At 39.5% G+C, this 27,550-nt stretch overlaps 1 protein-coding gene across 7 annotated transcripts in view; it reads right to left on the minus strand.

Annotated features, from left to right (window-relative positions):
- Positions 1–221: 221 nt before the first annotated feature.
- Positions 222–27,550, minus strand: part of LOC149284693 (sodium/calcium exchanger 3-like) — a 47,153-nt gene continuing 19,824 nt past the window's right edge. Inside the window, exons 2-7 of one of the 7 annotated variants that reach the window (XM_089496272.1) lie at positions 13,805–13,908; positions 5,214–5,231; positions 4,176–4,291; positions 2,603–2,702; positions 1,205–1,480; positions 222–598 (exon numbers count right to left, since the gene is read on the minus strand). In XM_089496272.1, coding sequence (XP_089352398.1) covers positions 222–598; positions 1,205–1,480; positions 2,603–2,702; positions 4,176–4,291; positions 5,214–5,231; positions 13,805–13,908 — 991 coding nt within the window. Of the gene's footprint in view, positions 599–1,204; positions 1,481–2,584; positions 2,703–4,175; positions 4,307–5,198; positions 5,232–13,804; positions 13,909–20,320; positions 20,428–27,550 lie in introns of all 7 variants that reach the window. The other 6 variants (XM_089496270.1, XM_089496271.1, XM_089496269.1 and 3 more) reach the window with 6 other exon arrangements.

A 27,550-nucleotide genomic window follows, 5' to 3' on the forward strand; every position in this document is an offset into this window, starting at 1 on the left:
TTGGCTGCAGCATTTTTGATGGACAGGGTATTCAGAGTACCGCTACTTTATTTTTGTAAATGCACTTCAACCAACGATACCAGTCCGAGCGTCCTTTGGATTGTGTTGTAATCTCTGGCAGTCCCAGAGATATTGCTCCATTAGCTGGTATTCTTTCTGCTGGGTTGCCTCTCCCACTGCCGAAAAGCAGCAGGCTTCTTGCTGGCTTAGCTCAGTTCCACTTAGAACCCCTTGATGTAACAATAGGCTTCGAGAGTCGAAAATAATATGTAAAGTAACCACAGGCTCACAAAGAGAAACATTGTGGCGAGTCTGCACCCTTTGGGTCCACCCAGTTCCCCGCCGATATGAGGTCGCCTCCTATACAGCAAGACGCTAATGCAGATGAAAGCAAAAATAGTGAAAAGGGTTACGGAAAAGGCTAAGGGGCCCGCAGACACGTGGAATTCCTGTCCTTGGGAGGCCCAGTAGATGGCAGCCACGGACCATGCAAGACCAATACCGAGGAACACGTTAACAGCATTACTGCCGGTCACATTGCCAATTGAAGCATCTGCGTATACGTCCTGGGTCGCTGCCACTTTACTCGCAAACGTATCTAGAAAAATATAAAATAAAAATAAATGCACTCGATGTGGAAAAGAACCAACAAGCTAGGGAATGAGGGAGACAGATTTCTAGAAATCAAAATATGAGGTATATGATTATTCTCAAATAATCATATGTACATTTGTCTCTCAACAAATGATAAGAGGGAGTTGCTTGGTATCTTACTATCTCATACAGGTAAATCATATCAAATAGCTTTACAAATTGAATGTTTTAATCCCTGTTGTCTCAAACGATGTGACAAGCCAGGTGGCAAGAATGAAAGTGTTGGGTGATGTATGGGAAACTTTTGGTACTGCGAATTCTAGATTTTTTTATTAAAGTCATTAATGATAATAGCATTTTCCATGTAAATTCTTCAACATTAAAACAGTTGTAGGGGCTTTCCTCGATGGCGTCATCAAGAGATAGCCTATCTACAGATAGAATGCTACCATCATGCAACTGGACCAAACCACACAACTCCTACTCTTGCAACCAGCAGTCTGAAAATGTTCTTAAAACATGGTGGATATATCATTATTTTAAGGTGCTCCCTTCCTGATAGACAGAGGCATAACGCTACATGACAAGCAAAAGCAGGTAAGAAACTTACCGGGCACGGAAGTGCCAAAGGCCACAAAAACAACGGCAGTCACCGAATCCTTTAAGCCAATGGTGCAGCCAAAGTGTGAAGCTAGGTCTCCAATGATGGCAGTCAGGATGCCGATAATCATGATTGACACAATAAAACAAGCCCACCCATTCAAATACTCCGTGGGTGGTACGCACGCAAAGAGGACCTTCCAGAACACGGTCAGGAAGTGCATCACATAGTCGAAGCATGATGGCAGGCGTTCCTCTCCGGAGTCGTCCTCATCTTCATCTCCGGCTATGTCAACATTGGACAAATTAAATATTATTCTGCAAGCATACACCTTTCTAGTCAATGAGACAACCCTGCTCCTGGGCTCCATAATCTCACTATATAAAATGCTAGCCTTAATGACAGAATTTAAGATACACTTGATTTAACGCACCCAATGTGAATCCAATGCCATATTGCCACAAAGGGGTAAAAATATCCTATTTTAGGAAAATAAAAGCATGGTGGGGCTTATGTATAAAGGACAAACATGGCACCATTCTTTTTCACCATAGCAACCAATATTGGCACCATAGCAACCAATAATGTCCAATGAAACAAGCAAAGGCCTGTTGTTTGTTGCTCCTAGACATATCATACCAATAAATGGCATCTTTGCCAAAATAAATCTTTAGCCAGGTCAAATTTTTCCTTACACATCATTTTCCAGGGAATACTTATTTGTCATGTGATACAAAGTCAGGTGCTGATAGGTCGCTCTCGTAAAAACTAAAGAGGTTTCTTTGTTGCTATTCTGAGATTAAACCATCAAATGAAACAATATTCCTGCTAAGGTTTACTTGCTATGGATTTGCATTGGGGTGGTCAGTGGGTAATAAATGTAATTCGAATAAGATTGTTTGACCACAATGTGTACCGGTTATATGATGAAAACACCACTTTTCAAACTTTGCACCAAAATCAGTTTTTATGCATAACCCCCTATATATTTGCATTTTATACCTGATGTCAAGTTATATCATGACAGATTCAGTCACTTTACATCATTACGTACGCATTAGATTATTATTTAACGCTTTCTAGAGCGGCATCCTATTCAGCAGGGCTGTATAATGGGTAAACAGGACACAACAAGTAGGGTGTCCATTTTCATTTTGGAAAGGTGAGATGGACCCTACTCAAAAATAACACTATACCGTACACTTTAGCTTATGCATTTGCAAAATTCCGAATCAACGGGTCCTTCACCTTTTCTTAGAAGCTCACCGGAGGTAAGACTGACGACTGTCTATAAATAGAGTAAGAACTGACAAGGATTAATTAAGATCGTTGTGAGCTTTAATATTAAAAGTCATGGAGCTCTGCATGACCCTATAATTCTATACGCACACCAGGTCACCTTCTCACCTGCACTGACAGTAATGGCTTCCATAAATTGATCTCTCCAGGAATGAGTGCCTACCACCAAGGCAAGGTTAGTCTTCTTTATTAGCTTGTCCACGGTGTTCTACAGAAAGGCACAGGAAACAATGTAACACTTTCTTGAGAAATGCATAGAGGTGTGTGCGTGTGTATGTGTGTTGTGTGCAAAGCACATCATCTAATTCAATGTTTAGTCATGATAAGTGGTCTTAAAAACATGAGCTTGGAACACCATAGATGGGTGATACTATCCGGGGTTCTACACAATATGAACACATTATGCCAGAACCAGCAATGGTAGAATGAAACAGAAGAACGTATGCAACAAAATAGAGGGGAAAAAGGTCTACACTTAAATGGGACCAGAAGTTCATGGGGGGAAGGTTTGAGAAAGTTTTGTTATTTTGAACATTTAAATGCTATTTACGTTTGTATTTTGAGAATAAGGTCACTTGGAAAAATGTCAAAGGCAAGGGTCTCCAACAAGTCATTTAATCCCACTGAGCAGCACTCTACCACCACCCCCCACTGGAAACCAGTGCCAAATTCATGTCTAGTGGAAAGTGAGTTTGTAGGTAGGTAATCTAACATAGCCAACTCTCTCAATTGAAAAATACATTTCAAACATAAGATAATAAGAGAATAATTTTTTATATGAATAAATCCATGCATTTTCTGAGTAGTTGCTCTCAAAATGTTGCATTAATAATAGTAGGAAGAGTTGGAGGACTCTCATCAACTACTCCTATAAATGTTTTTGATGTCAGACACTTACTCATCTTAATTGTTAAAGGAGGAACTTTCTATGGCCGCTAACATTTTCACTCCATCATATCCCTATGATACTACGTATCAAGAGAATGAACACAACTACGCCTATGAGAAATGCATATGAAACTGGGTCAATGGATCCTTTCTCAGATGAAACATTAAATATTTATTTTCAGAATTTAAGGCATTTTTTACTTTGTTCATCTTCTTTTACTGATGGATGGCCACAACATGACATTAAAGCAGAGCTGTCAACTAAAAGCAAAGTTACACAGTCGAGTGAGCCTACAAAAGGTCTCTGGAGGTTTGTTCACTAAATAGTGGATTTAGTGAGGTTCCAGCTCACTGACCTAAGAGTGTATTCTGAAGAACCAAACCCTGTAAGTATCTTGTATGTAAGAAGAATTCAGAGCTGAACAAGCAAGATTCCCTCAAATGCCTCAGAACTTTTTAACCGTACATTATGCAGGACTCCTCAACCCTTCTTTCTAGAGATACTTGGTGGGGTTGGCCCTTCTGAATGTACGGCAAAGTAAACGCATCATAAACCGAATAAGCATTCTTTCAAACTATTCAATGTTTCTGTTTTTTAAAAAGATATATTATAATAAAAAATTGACCCATTTCAAGTAGTGTGGAGCTCTATTAGAATCTGGCCAGGTAAACCTTCAGGACTCCTGTACCACATATGTTCCTATCTATGTTGTTAAAGTAGGTTCTACTTATGAACAAAACAAAGTATTTCTGACAACCAAAGAACACCTCGGTTACCCAGATCAACATTTACCTTGAACTCATAAGACTCTTCGATGATTACTTCTAGCTTTGGATGCTCTCCTAGTATTGGTTTTCCCATCTCAGCGATCCGTTTGGCTTCTTCCACCTCAACCGAAACCTTTCTTTCTGCCAGCTCTGCAGCTAAAAGTCGAAGAAAAGATTAAAGTTAAATCCGTATCCTATTCCATATCTTTCTTGGACCACCATACATCTTTTCCAGATCTAAAACATAATGGGTTTTCAAGTTTATGTTGGATAAAGGCAAAACTGGAGCGATTCTTGGGGAAATAATTTTCCATCACAAAAAACAATAAATAGTTGTAAAATGTATCATTTCATGTCAATAAATATAGCTCCCTGAGTAATGGTGGATAACCACAAGTACCATCATTACCTAGTAGATTAGTAGATCACATGATACGTGAAGCCAGGGGAAGCCTTAGACTTCAGAATCACTGTGTGTGTTGAAATATTTTAATCATGACCCCAAATGGGCAAGAGATTATGAGTTTTCAATAAGTGAAGTAAAATATCAATAAAGAGGTTTAAATAGAATTAACTAACCAAAGGAAGAATGATAGAAATAAGGAGGGTTATTGGGGCCAAGTATGTGTACTTTGCTTTGAAACAGAATCTTTTCTCTTCCTCTCAAGCATCTTAATAACATCAAGGTCACAAGTATTATGCCCATTCTGTATATAAGAGTGTATTGTGTATACAGTGTAGCGGCGGGTCGTTGGTGAATATTCTTAGTCGTTAAGTCCGACCTGATCACTACTAAATAAATTATATTACTAAACTGAAATTGTGTTATCTTTACAGCTATACTTCACTTATTATTGTTTTTCAATGATGTTTACCAGAAATAGGATAGTTTATTTTTTCTCTACACACATTAGTTACATTAATAGGCATCGAAATGTCATGAAATCACCTAAAAAAAAGCTTTGCCTACATTTCCAATAACGTGGAAGGATTCAGATCCACAAAAAAGATTATAAAACATGGAATTCTGGTAGAAAAGAAAAAAAACAAACAAAAAACTTACCTTGATTCAATAGAAGAGCTTTATGAACAAACCATAAAGAGAGAGAGAGAAATATGAATTAAATTAAAATGAAGCCAACAAAAACATATAGAAAATAATTTGCTTTTCTATGAATAAAGCAAAAAGATGGGACGGTACATGCACATGAAAGAATACATTTGGAGAGTTATGCATGGGTTATGGTCAATTTATTAACCATTATCTGCTATGGATATTATATTTTACGTAATGAGCCAAAAAATCTTTTTTACAGACTTAACTATTTGGATACCAAGATATGTTATAGATTAATCTAAAACTTGAACATGAATGACTCTGATAGGGTATAAGTTCCTGTAAGATTTCCTTCAACATTTGTTCCAAGTGTCCCAGTTTTCATGGGCCAGTCCTGATTTTCAGGCACTGTCCAGCTGCCCCGTGTATGTACCCCCCTTGTCCTGCTTTTGTGGCCAGTGGGAGCATTGGCCAGTTGGGGAGAACTTCTGATCTCCCCTGACTGGCCCAGGGAGGTCTGTGCTATTGCGCTCACACGTGGCCACCTTATGCCGCAAAGAGGTTTTAGGGTAAGGTGGACAGTGGCCTCACCTCCGACCCCACCCTCTTTCACACCCAGTCCTGCCCCCACCCCGCCTCTGGCCACACCCTTGACACGTGTCCCGATGTTCCCATGCATGTTCGTAGACATGACCCATTTGGAAATATATGCTGTGACTCGGCTTTAAAATTCCATTGAATCTACTGAATATAACACGCTAGCAACTAAATACAGGTTTAGAAATAACATTTCTAGTACTGCTGAATACAAACAAAATAATTCCTCAATAGTGTCAAGTTTTACCTAATTCATATTTTTCTTAGTAATTATGAAATTAGGAAATTGTTCTGCAAAAGCATTGAATACAGAAGCCTCCATACATTTAAAAAAAGTATAATGGCGGGTCTAAGGCTTTTGTAAATGCTACTGTATTGCTTTCACAGTCAAAGAAAGGCAGAATAGGCAATGAAAGCTTGATATATTTCAATTTATTAAATATAATCTAGAATTTATACAAAATAATTAACATTCCAATCAAGGTTCCATCGGAATCATTCAGCTATTTGCCATTTGGCAGCCTACTAACAGTCCATTAACGGTAAGAACAATAATCTAGAAAACAAATGACATTCAAAAACTGTAATCCATACTATATGTATTATTAAATCACTGTAATTATATTATTTATTGAAGCCGTAGTTAGAAGCCCTGCCATACTGGTGTCACTAGAGGAGCTGGCACTGACTTGAGCTTGGTCTGGTCACGTTGGACCTATGGGCAATGTGTAATGGTTATTCTGGCCATCTCTATAGGCTATGTAACGCGATGGACCCAAGGGCACTGTATTATGGTTATTCTGCCCGTCTCTATAGGCTACGTAAGGTGTTGGACCCATGGGCACTGTGTAATGGCCATCCAGCCAATCTCTATAGGCTATGTGTCATGCTGGACCGATGGGCACGGTGTAATGGTTATTCTGCCAATCTCTATAGGGTATGTTTGGAATTTAAAATTGGACATCTAGCAATGGAGACTTAGAGAGGACCTCACTACTATAAGGCATAATCCACATGACCTATTACTTATTGCGTGTAGAGTTTTGGTTAGGAGCCTGACCTGTATATATTCTGTATCTCCCATACTCTTATTTGCCAAATCACATGTCATTAAGAAATGTCACTCGGACACACAAGTAGAGAGTATTACAAAAACCTGCAGCTTCCTCTTACGATCCGGCTAATTAAAATTTGAGTCTATGGCTCAGCTCCATGTTGGCTGCGGCCCAGACTCCAGCAGAAACAAAGCAATACCAACTCTGAAAAACATTCAATATGTCAAACAATACGGTTAGTATCCAAAATCAAGCGTATGCAGTTTTTAAATCATCATTAAAACAGCTTAATACACATAAAACTGAGTCACCTTCCCTTCGCTTTTGGTTATTCTGTCTGAAATGTTTATTTTTAAGGCAAGCACAAGCTCAATTTTAACCAAACTGTACCAATTTTTATATATTCGTGTTTATTGCCTATAAATTATTCCTTTTTTACAATGTTATGAACACTATAGTGAAAATATACTAGTTTTTATTCATATTTACATATACAGTGAGGGAATTTAAACATGCATGGGATCAGGGGTGAACCTAACCCTTCCACCATATGATTATAGACATGCCGATGTGTTATTGAAACTGACAGAAGTGGTATACTGTGCCATGTGATTTTCTATTACTTTTGTCCAGATGTTGCAGACTTATCAATGGATTAAAAAGTGTATGAAGTTGATCTATGAAAATATATTTTGTATAATCAACTAGAAAAATAATCCTTTGGTGTCAATGGCTGGGTCAACTCTTCCAGAAAATCATAACATCTACTCATAATCAGACAGTCCTGTCTGGGGCAGGCTCTTGGACCCATAATCCCCACCGGGCTGAAAGTTGCAAACCCTCCTTTAATTAAAATAGTCTACGTGTCTTTCAACACTCCCAAACCTACCTGCTCTAGAGCCTTGGCAAACCATGTATCCATATAAACACAGGAGAGAGAGCAATCAAGCTTGTCTATACGATGGGGCAGACCCTGAAGAACTCAATAACTCATGCTTTCTAATCTTGAAGCACAGGCAGAAGTATTGTTATAACTGTTGGATAAAGGCCACAGTGCTTCGACAGAGCCACAGATCTTCAAACTTCCATTGTTGCAGATCATATGTCTCCGAGCTCTGCAACTTTTTCTGAAAAGGGTGCTAAGAAGTGACACTTGATTCCAAGTGGATACAGTGACAATGAAATGTCACGGTGACATACAGCACGGTGACAGAATGTGGACATGTCTAGCCACAGGGACATGAAGTCCCTTACATAGCCTTCAAGGTAAGTTGGCTGTCTTCCCCAGACAGGAACTAAATACCAGTCAATGTTTATAAGTAAATGCATAGGGGCAGAATGCATTAAAGAAATATTATACTCCATTAGCTTCCTGGCACTGGAACTTCAACTGAAAAATAGTTTTACAGGTAAAGAAACTGCTCAATACATCCCTCTCCAGCATTCAGATCTTAAGACTTCCCGTAGCCTCTGCTTTAAGAGAGCAAATTGGCGTGAGAGACTGAAAAATTCTTAATTACATAGTTACTGGAATAACAAAGTCTTGGATCAAAACGTATGGACCAACAGGATCCACAAAGATGTCAAAAATGCCCTGCCACCACTATCATCTTGGATAAAACCACCATAGGCATTCCCAGCTTGCCAAGCAAAAATATTCTTTCCTATCCTTATATGTAATTCTCTCTGAGGCACTTAGAATCTTTAGATATATCACAGCATTCTAAAGCCTTCATCATCACAATAGAATGCATTCCAAATTATCTCTTCTTCTAAATGTCTCATTCACACATAGCTATTACAAAGTCACATAGAAAGTGTCAGTATATCGTTCTCCCCTGACCATGCATCTAATCACACTCCTAAAACAAAAGTGTTCCTCTTGGGGTAGTAATGTCTATCCTCACTCAGATGTGAAAAAAAAATCTCTACCAAGGCATGTAAGTCTTTAGTGTATGAAGGAAAATGTCTAAATGACTTGCCCTACACAGTGAGATGTTCGGTCTCACATTTTAGGCAAAAACATATCAGACTAATCCCCCCCACAAGGGCAGTCTAGAAGAGGAACACATTTCTGCTGCACAAAAGAAACCAGCAACACCAGATATAGATTTCGACTTCTCCTTGGCCGTTGAGAGGAGCTTCATTGGTATTCCTCTAGCCAAAGCAAGGTTTATTTACTAAAAGGAGAGTTGTCAGAAGAGCTTGTAGGAGAGCCAACTCTGGCAGGCAAAACGTGTAATTCAATGGGCGAGGAGGCTGAAGAAATTTTGCTGATTTAACTATACATTATACATGGCCAGCCAAGCTCTTCCTGGAGCAGAATCCCGCTAGGGATGAAGTCAAGGAGCGGAAACACAACTCTCCTGATAACTCTCCCTTTAGTGAATAGACATAAATGGGCAAGGAGCTCAACATCAGGGGTCACCTATTGCATTTGGAGAGACCCTACATAGAATATCTCTGTTGATGTTTATTCGCAAACAATTTCACGGTAACAATAAACCAATCAATCTGTGCAAATGAAAAAAGGTGCAAATGAATAAGAAATATCTGTTTTTCAAGCACCAAGGACCATTGTTCCATGTTTTACAAAGCCCCGCGTTTTGGCCTATTTACTCTTTGCAAGCAATTTGTCTTTCTCTTACCCATTCAGTATTTGTTTTACTATATTTAGGTTTGCATGTATGGCATTAGTTTGATGTAATCTGGATTATCCTTTTGTGATAATACCCAGATTTAGAATAATTTTCCTAGAATGCTCTGCAAATTTTAGAGGACATTTGGTCCAATGACTGCTTTATGTGTTTGAAATATGCCCCTTCTGTCTAAATCGCTGTAAATGAGATTATTATCAGTCCTTTAGGGAACACGCGGCTTCTGTCCCTTCTACGAAGGCAGCTCGACAAATACATGTTTTATTTGATTTTGCATTGATTCTCTTAGGGAGAGGGCAGGGAGTTTTGTAGATGGGGCACAGCAGAACCCAATACTTAACATTTTGTATAGTTTCTATGGCAACTACATATCTCTTACTGCTTTTGTGTCACATGACACACATTCCCTCACCAAAAAATAAAAATAATGCAAAATTTGGGGAAAAAAAGGTTTTGTTAAAGTTCTGTTAAGGTAGGCTATGCCATGGAAAAATCGAGATGTCAGGACCAGCAGAGATTTCTAACCTTTCTACTATGCTTTGGCAAGTCGCAGGTTAATGATCACAGCACACCTCTGTGTTGACAACCTGGCTGTTGACAACCTGTTCTCCCTTATGTCAGTAAAAGACAAAATCACTGGCTGGCACATTCAATGAAACAGTGCTCATTGTGAGCGCTGTTACAATTAAAGTGATAAAAATGCCTGAGGGGATGTTCGGGTGTTCCCCTCCAGCTGTGTCATCACTGATAGATCATACCTGGGAACTTTCTAAATAAGCAGACACTGAGAGTAACGATTCTATGCAGTGACTCAATAAATGGCTTAACCAAATGGCTCTAATACCGGACCTCATGGAATCCTTGAGCTATCATTATTTAAAGAAACACAATATGAGCACAGCTGTGTAGAATAGGAAGGAGTCTTCCAGTCCACCTCCAGGCTGTGTGACCCTGAGAGACCCTTTACCCTGACTTTGGGTCAAAAAGCCTTAGACTTACGGTCAAATCCCAAGAGTTCCTGGGAACACACAGGAGGAACACCTCAGCGTAACAGGGACCCTGCTATATTTATCAAGGCAATTCAGAACTAAAGTGCTACATTTGGAGAAATGAGGTGGTTATACTGATTGCTCCGAGTTTAGCACCAAAGACCAGATATATTCCAATTGTTCCTTGTTCGACAGAACCTACTGCCGACACACTGCTGTCTGTATACTCTTCAAAGCTCTGACACCCATGTGAAGCTCGCATTAATACTCTCTACGTGCTTAGCTTACGTGAAACTCAAGTCTTCGTTCTCACTCGCTTCGGCAAAACTGACTGCAAAGACTTTCCTTCCGTCTGCCTGCCTGCCTGCCTGCATTGGTTTACAAGCTGAATACAAAACAATAAGCAGACAGAACGCTGAAGGATGTTTTGCAACTGAACCGTACTTACGGTTATTTAGGCAGGGCTGCTAAACATTCCTTGGGGAAGAAAATCACAATAATGGATACATTTAATGGGCCTTGAAAATAATCTCCGATATTGATAATTTCCTGGGAACAGCTGGGTTATGCTGCATTAGCGTGTATGATTAGGAGGAATCTTTTCTGTATCTTTTCTTTAGCGCTATGAGATAAAACCTCTTGTGTGCTGCTACTTCCGCCAACGCAGAAAGCTGAAGGTATTGCTGTCCCCGACAGTGCCTCTAAATATGCTAATAGGACGACGATTGGTTACTAACATAGTAAATGTTCGCAGGATAAAAAGGATCAGGAGAGACTAAAGGACCTCAATATGTCCGGCTTGGGGGAGAGGAGAGAAGGGATGGAATAGAAACATTTAAATACATAAACGGGTTTAACAAAGTACAGGAGCAAAGTTTATATGCCATAATCGGAAACAAGAGGGTCAGAGGCTGGGGGTGGTAGACAACGGTACAGCCTCCCAGTAAAAGTGGTAGAGGGTAATACAGCAAAGAAATTTAAACATACGGCTCCTGAACCTAAGACGAGACCGACGACTAATTAAGGTCAGAGTCCTTACAGCAGGAAAAACGGGCAGTGGGTCTGATCTGCCGTCAAATTTGATGTGTATTTCTCCAGAATTAGGTAAAATAGCAGCACAGAACACCTTTTCTCTGTTAAATTACTATTCAGAAAATACCTTTATTTAACAAAACTTGAAACCCAAACATTTTCCGGATTTTAATATCTAGAGTAGCGAAGTCCCGATACATATAAGTCACCAGAAATATTTCGTAGACTTTTTGTTTTTTGTTTATTTAGTTTGTACTTTTGAGTTATATTTTCTGCTGCAAAAGAAATGGGCAGACTAGATGGGCTGAACCTATGATTCTATGTCTCGATATGGATGGTATTTAAAATCTCCAAATGGAAGTATCACAGCTGTAGTGTGTCTATCTATGTATCCAAAATAATAATGTTTACAGAGGAAAGACTAAAATGTTTATGCTGGGCGATCTGAATCAAATAACCTACACTGTAAATTAATATATTCTGGTGTTTGCCCGTTACGTCTGGGCATCCATACAAATCAGAATCCAGACTCATAAAAAAATATCTGCAGGGGAGATTTGGAAGAACAACATTGTCAGACATCAAGGGAGGGCCAGAACGCAGAATGGAAACATAATCACTACCTTCACAATATGTTTCAAGTACATGATAATATGCAACATTCCCTTTATACAGGGTTTAAATAGAGCTGGGTAAGCAAGAGTACACTAAGACTCAATGTCTGGCTCAGCTGGGATTCCCGGGGTGGGGTGGGGGGGCAAGCTTCAGAAGTTCTATTTCTCCTTTGGCCATTGAGCCAAATGTCCCAATGTCTGTAGAACCCCTCTATGCATTTACAAGGTGGGCACCATCTAAATTTAAAGGGACCACTCAGCTATCATATAAATTGAAGGGGCTTAAATGTGTTGTAATAAAAGTTTTTCAAAAAGTAGCCAATTTCCATATTTTGGTAACTTCAGTAGAAGCTTATGTTGGCCAAAAGAGGGCTTTGTGCTGGTGGTGCTACATAACAATAGCGATGGTCACTAGTCCGATGACTACAGCCAAGATGCCTTCAAGAGATCTTGAAGATCTGTAGCAGTTTTTTTGTGGTTATTTTCTTACTATGGTTACAAATTATTTAGATTAAACAATGTTCGGATATGATAAACATCACCTAAACATGAATGTCCAAGGAAACCGAAGCTTATTCCATTTCTTTGTAACTTTTCCACAAGTATAAATGGCAAAGGTTTAAAAGATTATGTGATTATGTCAGGCAGCGAGGAAATTGCATCGAGATCAAAGTGTGTGACTAAACATACAGAATGACACTGCTGGGGAGCGAGCAAGTCCATGACCTAGTTAAAGGGAAATGTGTTGGGTTTCTTTGGTGGGGGGGGGTTGTTGTGAACTCCCAAGTGTGCTTCTTTAGGAGGGAGAGTGACTCTGAGGAATACAGCATCTCTCTAACCCTTTTTCCTCCTCTAATATCTCTTTTTTTTCTAGGAGTTCAGGATGTGTCTAGATGTATCACAGTGTTCTAGAGCCCTAGAACACACACACACACACACACATACATACATACATACATACATACATACATACATACATACACACACTACTGTTTGGGGTCACTTACCTGGAAATGGACATTTCTAGCTGTACCATAATTTCAAAAGGGTTTTATAACGATCAATTAGCCTTTTTTTAAACTTATTTTAAACTTTATTTTAATGTGATTATAAAATGTAAAAAAAAACAAAAAAAATGGTGATAAATTAGTTTCAAAATCAAAAATGTATAAAAAAATCTGCCAAATGTATACGATTTCCTCTACATGATGTTCTCAATAATATCAATATTTTTTTCTAATGAATTATATATAACAATGGTAATGTAACCACTCAATTTCCCCATAATAAAAAAAAACATCTTTGCAAATATAAGCCATGCGTCATATAATATCATTGACATGTGTTGCGTTATAAAACTGTTACCGTCAACCAGATCAAGAACAATTGACAAGAATTAATTTCATTATGATGAAGGGTGGGGAGGGAGGGGCCGCAAAATAAATAAATGCGAAGAATGCAAGGATGATGGATGTGAGTTCAAAAGTAGATGACCGAAAAAGGGTGAGAGCTGGAATACACAGGAGGAAAAAGAAAACAGAACTGATTTTATGGAGCGGAAGCAGGGAAAGCCAAAGTAAAAAATAAATAAAAATGAATAAAAGCTGTAACTGGTTTGGTTTTAGGTGGAAGGGGGGGGTAGCTGTCTCACACCTGATATTCCGCGTTTCATCCATTTCGGTTCACCAAGAGCAATGAAGAAGCTTTCTTGCCTCTCGTATTCCTCCTCATCTATTATTTTAACCCTTATGGTTTTCCTGTAGGAACATAAGAGAAACAGTGGTATATAGAGGGAACAGTCAGTATTTTCCAATAAGTTGCCACCTTGCTTATGCATGGATACGAGTCGAATGCCTATTCCGTTATCGGAGAATACGCCATACCAAATGTCCTGCACAAAATGTTTGTCAAATGCCGATTTCTTGGTGATTTTCCAAATGCAGGCTGCCCAGCACCACCAAAAATGTAGTTCTTGCTCCCGCAGGTCTGCAAAACACTAAGTTTGAGTATGTGCTCATATGACGAGACCCAGGAGGAACTTAAGGCAAAGAACTAGAAAATCTAGTGTGATTGGTATCGGAAGAACCCCTGAGCCATCCCCAGTCCATAGTATATGAACCAGAGGGAATAAGCCCATTTGATGGTACTTCTAACCCTCTGCCAGGGATGGAGGTATCATTATCATCATCATCATCATCATCATCATCTAGGCATACAACTAGTATCACTCAAAAGGCCAGGACTTCATTAACCTTCAAGAATCCACCAATATGGACCAATCGGGGCTTACTTTTCTATATTATTCTATAGCATGAACAAATACGTATCCATAATACATACTGCATATTATATCCACCTCTGGAGCTTGCCGACAGAACCATGCTATTTAACTGCAATATGAGATATAAGTGTAATTCATTCAATGGAAATTAATCTTGTGATTATATTGTGAAATTAGACCACTGATAATCTGGATATATCGTATTTTGTAAATATTTATCCAATGAACGATAGTATAATATAATATAATATAAACACCAACGGCTCTAAAATATTATACACAACATTACAGTTGCTCAGAAAAGCCTTATCTAAAATATTTCTTCTTAAAAAATTAGATAAATGATTGGAAAGTCTTTTTTTTGGTTTTAAAAATAATTTAAGAACCTTATACACTCGGCACAAATATTCCAAGTTCCATATTTAGAACTTTGCCCTCAAACTGTCATTCCCCCTAACATTTAAATTGGCCAACAGGAGATGCCATAGTTTCGATGGGTGTGGTTAGGGGTGTGGCTAATGGGCAGAGACTTTTTATGTCACGTTCTGACCCCATGTAACTAAGACATTTAGGAAAAGACTAATTTTCACTTTCACGAATGGGCCTACTGCTCTTTCTATACATATTATTGTAACTGTAGCATCCTGTGATACTCTCATACCCACCAAACATTCTGACTCCTACAAAAGAAGGACATCAGAGGACAAAAGAGCAACACCATGATTTGGGTGTAAAAGAGGGACCATACCCCCCAAATAGATACAATTGGGAGATTTTCTATTGTTTTCTTGTTTATTAATAGGGCTCATTGATTCTTGGTACAAGAGCAAATATTTAGCAAGAGATATCCCACCGTTGTGTGTTAACTCCATGTACATTTGATGTGTCCCACCAAACAACAGGTAGGTTATCTGCAAGGAGTCAATCGTCAAATATAACAGGTTTCTAGTCTTAGTCTTTTTATATCCTTGCCCCTTAAGGAAAATCTAATACCCCAGTTATGCCTAAAGGCAAGATATTCCATCACACCATATGGCTATATATTGCTTAGACGACCATTATGTCAAAGTACCCCCATTATGTCGAGTCCTATCTGATCCTGGCTGAACCAGCTGGAAAACACAATGTCTAATAAGAACTTCTGTATTCAAACAAATGAATCCCACCCTGAGCCCCACCGGACCTCACCAACAGCCCTGAAATACAATGGGTCACCACTAAAAGAAATTAAAAAATATTAATGCATTAGAGATAGCCGACATTTCACCCCTCAAAACAGTGACCTTCATCAGGCATCAACCAATATAAAAATGATCAGAACCTCCTTGAATTCCAGCGAGGCTGATCTAATGATACAATCCCTGTTATTGTGAAAGGCAGTCAAGTTATTTTTAGCCAGACTAATAAAGAAAAACCCCTAGAATGCTACTGCTGTCATCTGTCATGTCTTTGCTGAAGTAATGTTACTAAGCGTTGTATCTGTTTGGAAAGGGACTGAGTCACAGCTTCAATGCTACCTGTTTTAAGGCAGTTGGTGTCATGGAAACACGACCGTGTGTTCCATCGAAATCTGTTATCTACATTCTGATAACAAAAAAAAAAATACAAAAACAAGCCAAGATAGGAAAAAAAAATGATTGGGCATAGATGTGGAAGCAACATGAGGTCACAACGAAAGGTTACTATTAAAGGATAGTGGCTATAAGGTTGGATCCTTACTGTTCGACGGCTGAACTTGCCTTATGTTGTCCTCTTCCTCCAAGATGCAGAGAAGAGCTACTCCTAAAATACAGGAGGGCCATAGACGACCTTCTGTGGCGATGGGCAGATCACAGAGAGGGCTTCTTACCAATAAATAGACCAATGAAGTCAATATGGGCAGACTAGACGGGCTAAATGAGCCTCATCCGCCTTCTATATTGCTACTTATGTTCCTATGGATGGATAAAGATTAAAAAAGAGCAGATGAGGTGATCAGCGAGATGCTCTTAGCTCTCCAACTTGATAATCTACAGCAAAACTACCCATTTTAAAAACCAGAGACCGTAATGTAACAGAGAGAAAGAAGAGAAGAAAAGCACCACTAAGCACCAAATTTCTTTTCACCATAAAAGCCATAAAAAGTAGTCTTTTTTTTTCCTTCTATTTGTGTTAATGGCCGACATTAGATCTCACGATGATTCTTGAGCGATTAGTACAGAAAACGCACAAACGAGAAAACACATTTTGGTCATTAGTCCTAAATTCTGTTACCAGTCAGGACTGCGCAGTGAGAGTAATTAATTCTCAGAAGCAATTCACAGCAGCTTGTGTACAATTTCTGTAACAAAAGGCTGGGCTCAGTATCGTCATTCTGTTTCAAGCTCCACGCAGTCAAGTGAATAGGATTAAAGTCGTCTTGAGCAATTTCTTGCCTTTGCAATATATTCAGCGCGCAATTAACATACTGTAAGCACTTAAAGGGCAGGTTACGGAAACACTGAAGGCATGCATAATACCCTTCCCTTTGTATAGAACATGGGGCTACACGGCCTGATTAGCAGCCTTACAGCTATGATGATTCTCAACCTCTTCTAACCCTACAAAGTAAGGCTTACTGAACACAAATGTAGAGGTTGTTGAGATTTCAGGAACGGAAACCGAACAAAATGGTGTAGATGAAACCAATACAACATCCGAGGTGGCCTTCCATTATGTCACGATTCATCCCAAAGACCAATAACAATGTTTTTTTTCCTTTATTTTTATCCAATATTAGTTCTTAAAAGCAATTCTACAAAACATGCAGATCCACCCTATAGAAATTAAGTGCGTTCAAATATATAAAGCAGTCCCTAGACTCCTGGGGTCTGCGTACTTGGCAGTTTCATATGGGACAAAGTCATTTCCTTCACAGGGATAGTGGGAATTCCATCTCTTTCAAGAACATATTCAGCAAATCACACAGTCCACGCTGACTCACGATGTCTCCATTCCCTTGGAATAGAGGACCCAGAGATCAGTGAGGGAGGTCATTCTTTGCCAAAGAGCCACATGGGAGACATGCATACCCTAGTTGTCTTATGTAAAAAAAAATAAAGAAATAAATAAAAATGTTTTAAAAATTTATGTTCTGGACCTTGAACTCTTCAAGCAGGCAACAGAGGAATGGAACACCATGAAACTACCCATCCTGCCATTTCATTTGATGATCACTATAATCTGACATATCTAAGATCTGTCTGGTGTCCCTACCCTCACCAAGAAGGTTCGGGTTGATTTTTTTCTTGCATATCAGGACTTCCTCCAAGAACGGGAATGGCTAATCCAGCATAGGCACCGAATGCCAGAAAGTTTCCAGCCCTTTGACAAAATCTTACCCCAAGGACAGCCAAAGTATCTGATTTTTCAGTTAAAATTAGTACATTAGGTTGTGTCATATCTGTCAAATGTCCCACAGGATAAACCAGCCAACCTCCTACAACGGCCATTGTTCCATTTTATTCGTAAGAGTACTGGCAACGACAGATATGATCACTTAGTTCTAGAATAGCGGGTGTCTCATAGACTAACGTTGTCCAACCTTTATTGTGATAAGCGCTGCATATAATGGAAAACAAAGCTATCTATGTAATGCAATTAAAATAATTAGCTTGTTACAAAGAATCGAGGCTAGTCCAAAAACCCTTGAGAGAAGCATCCATATGCACATATGCTGCCAGTTGGACCCAAAATCATTTCATATATCGTTAAAAAAACCATCCTCAATCTAAAGAGTGATCATTAAAACAAGAAATATACAAGAATTACTTTCACGACATTCCCAAACAAGTCAACCATGGCAATCTTAACATAGAGGGTAACATGCTTCTGCCAAAAGCTGACATCACAAATCCAAGGTTCTTATGGGATTTATCAGAACACATTTTTGTTTTTTCACTTTCACTCTTTCACGCCCTCTCTCTCAAAGTTTCCGTACTTTACCCACCAACCGTTTCCGTACCCCATCTCATTTGCCGCAGCTCAGCTTCTTGTCTTGCCTCTTCTTGTTCTGTCTTCTTTCTTAGTCCGTTTCTCCCCGCTATCCGCTCCTCGCCTCCAGGAGAGTTTCGGCAACAGGGCAGAAGTACTCCAAGAGGCCAGAATAATGAAGATATGTCTACAAAGAAAGAGAAGCATTTCTGCACCTCTATCACCGCAAATCCATCTGCATTATTCTGGCGTCTTGGAGTACTTCCGCAAATGGTGGCTCCACAGCAGATAGCGGGGAGAAGCAGACCAAGAAAGAGGATAGAAGACGTGAAGAGGCAAGACAAGAAGCAGAGCTGCGGAAAAAAGAAAAAAAAAAGGAGATGGGGGACAGAAAATCAGTTGTCAGTGAAGGTAGGGAGACATTGTGAGAACAAGGGTGAGTGACAATGAATTTAGCTTGTCAATGGAAAAAGCAATCTGAATTTGTTGTCCAAAAACAAATGGACACCTGTGGGAACTAACAGATCAAGCAACTTACCTTTAGGAGAAGCTACAGTCTGATTTTCCACCACTTTTAGCTGCTTGAAGCAGCTGGTCTGGTGTCCTTTAACCCCCTAGAACACTCTCTGAGGAATCCCTACTTGCATTTCAAAAAGGGGACACCTGAGTATCACATGCATTGAAGAGCATATGATGACTGGAATGTCCGTTTAATAACTTTAGGATGGGTTGTATGTGATAAAAAAAAAGATCAGAACCCCATTTTTAATAATGTATCCCTGCATTCTCTATGCTACCTTAAATAATACTGTAGCTAGAATTAAGTATCAATGGATCGTCTGGGAAACTTCTTATTTCACTGAAATATTCATGTTTTTACATATGCAGCTCTCAGTTGGTTTGACCCATATACCTTTTAATGGCATAGAAAGCAACATGTTACGCCTGCAAGTAAATGTAAATAACATCGGATAGCTGTGGTCCGCAGGGGCTAAACTCTGCGGCCGCTATAATTACCCTGCCCTCGATTTAAAATGTGCACTGCCAAGGGGTTTAATGTTAAACATCACTGCCATCGCTCATTGGCGTGCAGTTTCTAAATCATATTTTGAGGTCCTTGTTTCATCTTTAACTGTCCAGCACCATGACTGGAGAACGGAGATCACGGAAGCCGGCTTTACCGGAACTCTTATGGGTTGCAGGAGGATAAGAAGGGAAAATGGACAGAGAAGGGGACGTGAAAGGTAAGAGGTGAGTGAAAAAAACAGTGTGGAGGTTGTCTAAATGAAAGAGAAGAAGGAGATGTGTGTAGCTCAGCAGATCATATTTCTTTTTACTATTTTTGTAAAGAGGGCAGCGCAAAAAGTAAAAATTATGTAAGGGTTTTTTCAGGGGGTAAGGTTTTTTCAGAAAGAAACAAAACATAACCCTCTTAGTATCAGACAGTGGATAGAATGAAGGAATGGAATCCTTTGTGTGACACCATTAGAGACATCTTGGCCTCTTTTCACTTTGCCACAAGCCACAATGCTGTTAATTTGACCAGTCAGCTGAGGACCGCTGACTTTGGGTCCAAAAATGGTGGGGAGACAGGGCTAGTCGCCATGTTTCTAATGGGTCTCATTGGTAAATGTGGTTATATGTTAGCGTTGCCCTATTATAGTCTTCTAAAATCCCTCAGACATATCTTTTGAAACAATCTATTTAATGTTATTTGGCTAATTATTAGAAAAAACTAAACGTTGTCCCCCTGGCAGCAAAAGGGGTGAGTTGTGATATACACGCACAGCTTTGTTAGGAAGAAAAGATTTGTTAAATCAGTTAAAGCAAATGAAAAGCTCAGGGAAAGGACGGCAGGGAGGGTGGATGAGTTAGAGGTAGTAGGAAGGTTAGCGCAAAGAGCAAAGGCAGTTAGTGTGGCAGTGCAGCTACTACACCTTTCTGCACACTCAAGTCCACAAGGTGTGGCGCCCTCAGTTCAATGGAGAAAGTCTTGTTTTTCGCATACTCCTCGTCATCAATTATTTTGAGCTGAATAGTTTTGCTGTGGATGGAAAAATAATAGTTGTCACAAGGCAAGAAGAAGGAATAAATCAGAAAAGAAAGGAGAGAAATGGGTGAAAGTGAAAGCCCCAGTTGTTACTAATCTCACACTGTAATAAGGGTTAAGAAGCCATCATCAAGTAATGCAAAAGGGAAGCAGAAAAGCAGTTAGACCCTACCAAAAATCTGAATTTTCTTTTCATGATGAGCTGAGTATATTTCAGAAGACAGTACTTGGATCAATACCCTACAATGAAATAGATCAAGAACTGATCGTCAACATTCCATGCTGATAACATTGTTTCTTTGATCGATAACCGTGTTCGGTTTAAGGACAACCGACCTCTCCTCTTGTGGACAGCCTACTTGGGTCTACTCATTGAACCCCAAGTTTATTCCCCAGTTGCCAATCGCTAGCAAGAATCAGACAATAATTAATTCAGCACTAAATTAAACTTCGTTGGACAACAACTCTGCTGCACCAAAACAGTTTTGGTTTAATATCACTATTAAAGTTGTCAAGTTGAGCTGGATTTTGCAGGACGTTAATGGTCTCCAGTGGATATCCATGATTTACCGTGACCATTGTATCTAATCAGAACTACGCAGATCAATTCATGTCATAAATACCATTTTTTTCTCACACATATTAATAGCCATATTCAAATGCAGCAACTATAAGATGCATTCACATTCTGATGGTTGACAGTTGGACAGCACTGGTAAAGTGTAATCAAACCACCCAGTTGTGGTTTGGAACAGATACCCTTCAACAATCTACTTTCTTCAACAACCGACTGGAAGATCTCTGGGTCTCACATGTTAAGTTTCAACAAAACACAAACATAAAATGTATATGGTCTACTTGGCTAATGTTTAAGGTGCATGGGTTATTTCTAGATCTTGATGACGTCTCTGGTTGTCCACGCTTGAGCTGGTCAAAGATGAACGTTGCCAAGTATGACTATATGCCACCTGACGACCATAACTAAAACGGCTATCACTTCAGCAACGTCGCAACATCATTTCACGCATGACCCTTATAATAGGCAAGGCTATCAAATACCTTATCTATGTCTGCGCCTTCTGAGGTTTCATTCCCTATGGTTTTGATGTGGTTGACCAGGCTGTATGGGTTCTCCAACCAAACCTACTAACATACAGGACAAAACCAGCAAATAAGCCATTACCTTCTTTTAAGAGCTATCAAGCTTCTTTGCTAGACATCTTTGTCTGAAAGACACAGCAGAGGTATATTGTTCATGACACACACCGAAGACTGACTCAATAACCTTGTGTGCACTCCAGAATACTGATGCTGCTTTTTAAGAGCTCAAGCTTCTTTCCACCACAACTCTATTCCACCCTCACAATTCCGACAGCTTGGTAGGAGTGCTTAATATTTCTATTATGTTTCCATCGTAAGAACCATGAAGCGATGTTCCTGTGACATTTGCAACTGTCTGCAATTGATTCTCTGTTATCTAGCAAAAGATGTTCAGTATTGCTGGAAAAGGCTCTTGGTTACCCTTTAAAGTATTCCTATATTTCAAAACCATGAGTAGAAGAAAAGGAAAATATATTGTATTTACATTTAGGCAATGATTGTTTGGAATATAACAGAAACATGATGTCTGAAATATTTGGGCGAGACCGGTGAACATAAGGCTATTTGATTACCGGATGCTTCCTCCTTTTGGTGTTTAGAAACCTGTAATAAAGATCACATGCTGAAAATCATCTATCATTACAAACCCACTCCAAGAGGACCATTAAAAATAATGATCTGAAGCAACGTCTCAATCCTCCAGAGAAATTTAATCTGCTGAACACTGTTACTGTAATGTTGACCATGCATCTTGGAAATCAATTTTGGCTGTGCCTAGTTGGCAGTCAAACAGCTATTTAAAAGAAAATAAAACAATAAGTAATGGAACCGTGTCTGATTTTATAATAAAAAGGCATGATTTCTCATTTTAAAACACTGTTAAAAGGAACTTATTACTAATATTCTGTTAAATGTATCTTCAAATGTTTGCTACTGTATTAGAGGTTACATGGTGATATCCATTTGCTACCGATGTGATAAGCACTGTTTTTTTCACTGAAACTAGCCTTCATTTGTTTCACTTGGTGCCTTTTATCTGTTATGTGTTGCCTGCTTTATGGCTGCTATAAAACAAGTCTCATGTTGGGACTTTACTTGGTCCAGTAGTAAAGCAGTAGTTTGAGATGGGGTTAGGCAAAGCATGGCCATGTTGAAGACCAAGTTCATCAAGATCAAAGTAAAAAGGAGCAGGTAGGTAATGAAGCCCAGGTTCACAAGCCCAAAATCACACTGTTAAATCTAACAGAATCGATTCTAAGGCAGACATAGGACAGCAGGGGGCAGGGTGGGACACGAAGGACGTGGCCAGGTAGGGTCACAGACTTCATCACTGGTGACATCTGAAAAGCTCCAAAGGGCAACCTACTTTCTGGTCACTTTGGGATGCTTTGGTTTTAGGACAACTACTGGAAATTTTTAAAACAAAGTTTTAATGTTTTACTTGAGATTCCACATAAAAAAACATGAGCAGCACTTACATCCTTGGTTGATCTTTTTTTGGATACACATGTGGTTGGCTAAATATGTTCTGGGCTTCTATTTTACTGGCCCTGTTGACAAGGCTTGCCACTTGGACTGGAAGACTCGTTACTTAGTTTTGCAAGCTTTATTCTTTTTACAAGTTATAACATAAACTGAGCAATCCAAAGAAGATGGGCTTCATGGTGGTTGCAGCCATTTACATACATGTCCACTCTCTTTTAGCTCAGTTTCGCCCTCTCTCTTTTGTAGATGTCAAACTCATATTTTGACTATGCCAACACAAATTCTAAAGGAATACCTGTGCATGGTGATAATGTTCTTTATTATGTAACACAATGTAAGGCAGGTTTGGTCAACATGCCAACGTTAGGCAGTAAATACGCAAGAGAACTACTCTACACCATGTAAGAAACCTTAAAATATTTTAGTTCTATACCAGGAATCAAGGCTGTGACTTCCATGAGGCAAGAGGGGCAGCTGGTGGCAATAAGATGTGGGTGAGGGACCTGCGATCCTGCCCAAGGCAAATGGAGCTCTAGTAACAGCTCTTCCAAAAATAATAAGTAAAGGTTAATTGAGAAAAGAAAGGTTTATGACATCTTTCAAACTTTTTGTAAAATATTAATGTTATAACAAGTACTTGATATACTTTTCATTTAGAAGGTTACAATTAAAGCACGGAAATATTTTAGATTGTTTCACTGTAACAATAGAGTTCCAAACTTCTATTGAGAGTGCTTGACAGTACAAGGTCCAATATGACAAATTACATATCACATAGCCCATTTACTGGTAAAATATTAAATCCTTATTGTTTGATTTAATTGTAATTCAGAGGCTTGGTGCACATATAATGGATTTTGGTTTTCTTCTTTTCAACGGGCTGATCAGTTCTGCCTAATACATTTCTAGGTAAAGAATAACCTTGAGCATTTGCATTTTTGTTTGTTCTAGATGAATATAAGCAGAGTTGACAATGCTGCTGGGAAGCCTTCTTCATACAGACAAAACCGTTCATATAATTATCTTTTATTTATAAAGGAACCGCAGCACAACACAGTACGCTGGGAACACAAGAAACAAAAGTAACATGAATTGCCAATGTTGTAACAGAAATGAATATCTTTGAGATTGCAGATATACAAGACAAGACCCTGGTCTGCCAGGAGTTATGGGAGAGAAGAACAGAAAATATAATGAAGCGTCTTATTTGGTCTGGTTAAAGACAAGTGGCTAGCAAGTAACTAGTACTCGTTTACATTGGAGAGAGACAAAAAAAACTAGTCTCCTATGTATAAAGGCAGAGGCAGAAGCTCAAGTCAAGAGTGGAGTCTTCAAGAATAATCAATACTCAAGAAGCAGCAGAAGGAAGAATCTGGTTAATAGAAGAGTACTTTTTATGTTATGAAACGTCCTTGTGACCAAAAATAAAATGGAAGCCCCTGCTGCCTCTCTGTAAACCATTAAGGCATAAAAAAAGAAGTAGGTTTCTGAGTAGGTCACCATGATGTAAAGGGGTCGGTTAGTAGTAGAAGACCAAAAATGAGAATTAGTAGAAGGAAAAAGAGAATGTGGAAGAGTAATCCATCAAAAAGAAGAGAGAAAGGGCTGAAGTGGTAAGTAAAGAAATTTCTGATCTACAAAGTTAAGTTCTCCATGGGTTCTATTCACTAAAGGAAGGGCTGGCAGGAGAGTTGTGGTCTCAATCCTCTCATCTCACTGTTCATTACGAAGGTCCAACACTGGCAGGTTCTCCAGCCAGAATGGCACAGCTGGTCCTGTATATTGCATAATTGCAATAGAGGCAAGGAGACCATGGAGAACTGTCACCGATGTGACTATACATTATACAGGGCCAGCCAAGCTCTTGCTCCTGCAAACTCTCCATTTGAGTATTGAAGACAAAATATATAACTATAGTCATAACTGCATGGGGTTGACCACCACAGATCTGAAACCTAGATGTTATACGATGATGTATCCGCTATAGAGCCTCACGGCCGACGGGACATGAAAGCAGGAAGTCTGTTTGCGCATGCATTCAGTCGGAAATGACCTGAAGCTTCCAAGATAACAATCTGCCATTTTCCCTTCCACTTCAATCCACTCTGTCTAAAATTTTCTGCGTTCGGTTCCTAATCCTTCCGGCCATCTACTGTGGCTTCGGGCTTTTAGCTGAAAGCATAGGGATTTGAAATCTATATTTAGAGTTATTTTTTTCTGTTGAAATCCTGCGTTGCTATGGCGATGTTAGGGAGGCAACGAAAGAAGAAAAAAAGAGTGCGAAGCAAGTTGAGATAATAACATGTATCGTGGTATTCCTTGTGGAACGGGTTTGATCTTGCTCGGCAGTGAGGGACTCTTTCTCTGCGGTGATCTATGCCAAGGCAGACATTACGAGGAAGCCACGCTAAGCAGGAACATGTCACTGAGAGGAGAAAGCCATACATCAAACGGAGCTCGGAGACACCTGAGGGGGAAGAGCAGAACCAAGGAAGACAGGCTATTTTGTGATTCCCAAGCCACTGCGAGATCAAAATATCCTTATTACATCATAAAACCATTTCAAGTCCTGGCAAAACTCTGCAGAAGAAAACCTAACTAGTCAAGGGTTAGAAGGAATATGTGTATGCAGTGAGAGTTGCTGACGTTGTTAAACACATGATTTTTAAACAAAAAAAATAATGCAGAAATGAGTGTTCTTAGGAATATAAAGAGAGCAGGAACCAGGAGCACACATGAAATCCAGCCAACAATTTGTTTGTTCCTCGCTTTCAAAGTTTGTAGAGGAGTCTTAAATTGTTAATCTGGCACATCAAGAAGTTCCTGGTGGCCACAGGCTGAAAGCGCCCTATCCCATATAGGCTTTTATTAGTCAGTGTCATGCTGGGTGATTAAGACTGAGCAATTCTATCCTTTACCACAAGCAGTACAATAAGGAGTCAGGGGTGCCTATTAGATTGGGCTTAGATAACAGAGCGAGAACTCGTACAAATTGGCAGTAGGTGGGCTGAATAGTCATTATCTGCCTTTAAATTATATACTTAAATGACTAATTTCATTTTCTCAATGTAACATACTTTACTGGCTTCTACTTTTCGTCAGTCGCTTGGTGCTACAGAGGTAACTCGTTCCATGATATGACATGAGTATCCATGAAGCCAATTTGAAGGCAGATGATGGGCTTTGTAGTCATCTCTTGTATGATGAATGTTGTGCATCATATTCTGAGCTTTACTGGTCAACGGCATCATTCTTCATCCAAGTATATGAAATTCTAATGCTACGCCCAGAGCTGTACCTAGCACCTTTTGCGCCCAAGGCAAGAATGGAAAATCATGCCCCCCCAGCTATTTTTACAGAGGCTATTTTATTTACACTGCACTTACACACATCTGTCCATAAACACACATATAGACATACACTGCCCCTACACACGACTGCACACACGCTGCCTTTACACAAACCTGTCCATAAACACATATAAACACATTCACTGGCCTTACACAAGACTGCCCACACACCTTTGCCTTTACACACACATGCCCATAAATACACATATACACATACACTGCTTTTACAAACACCTGCCCATAAATACACATATACACATACCCTGCCCTTACACACTACTGCTCATACACACACCTGCCCATTAACATGCATAAACCCATACACTGCTGTTACACATCGCCTTTACACATACCTGCCCATTAACACACATACACTCCCCATACACACACAACTGCCCATACACACACGACTGCCCACACACACAAATGTGCACATACACTGCCCTTACACACCCCTGTCCATAAACACACATATACACATATACTACCGTACACAAACCTGCCCATAAACACACATGCACTGCTCATACACACTGCCTTTACACACACACCTGCCATGAAACACAAACATACACATAACCTGCCCTTACACACCCTTGTAATAAACACACATATACACATACAGTGCCCTTAGACACACCTGCCCATAAACACACATACACTGCCCTCACACACAACTGCCCCTTAACATGCATAAACACATACACTGCCCTTACAAAGGACTCCCCATAAACACACATATACACATACACTGCCCTTACACACACCTGCCTATTAACACACATACACTGCCCTTATACAGGACTGCCCATAAACACACATATACACATACACTGCCCTTACACATGACTGCCTATACACACTGCCTTTACACATACCTGTCCATTAACACACATATAAACATACACTGCCTTTACACACACCTGCCCATACACACCGCCTTTACACACATCTGCCCATACACACCGCCTTTACACACATCTGCCCATTAAAACGCAAATACACATACTTTGCCTTTACACATCCAATGCCCATACACACACACATGTATATCCATACAGTTCCTTTACATGCACATACAAACACACCAGCTTACAAATACCTACACTGCTCTTACACACACCTGCCCACACACACACACACCGCGGGGATGACATAATTTGCCGGCGCGCAGTGATTAG

The sequence above is a fragment of the Sceloporus occidentalis genome, unplaced genomic scaffold (assembly GCF_023333645.1).
Source record: "Sceloporus occidentalis isolate IW3139 unplaced genomic scaffold, rSceOcc1.0.p SCAF_89, whole genome shotgun sequence".
In the NCBI taxonomy this organism is placed as follows: domain Eukaryota; kingdom Metazoa; phylum Chordata; class Lepidosauria; order Squamata; family Phrynosomatidae; genus Sceloporus; species Sceloporus occidentalis.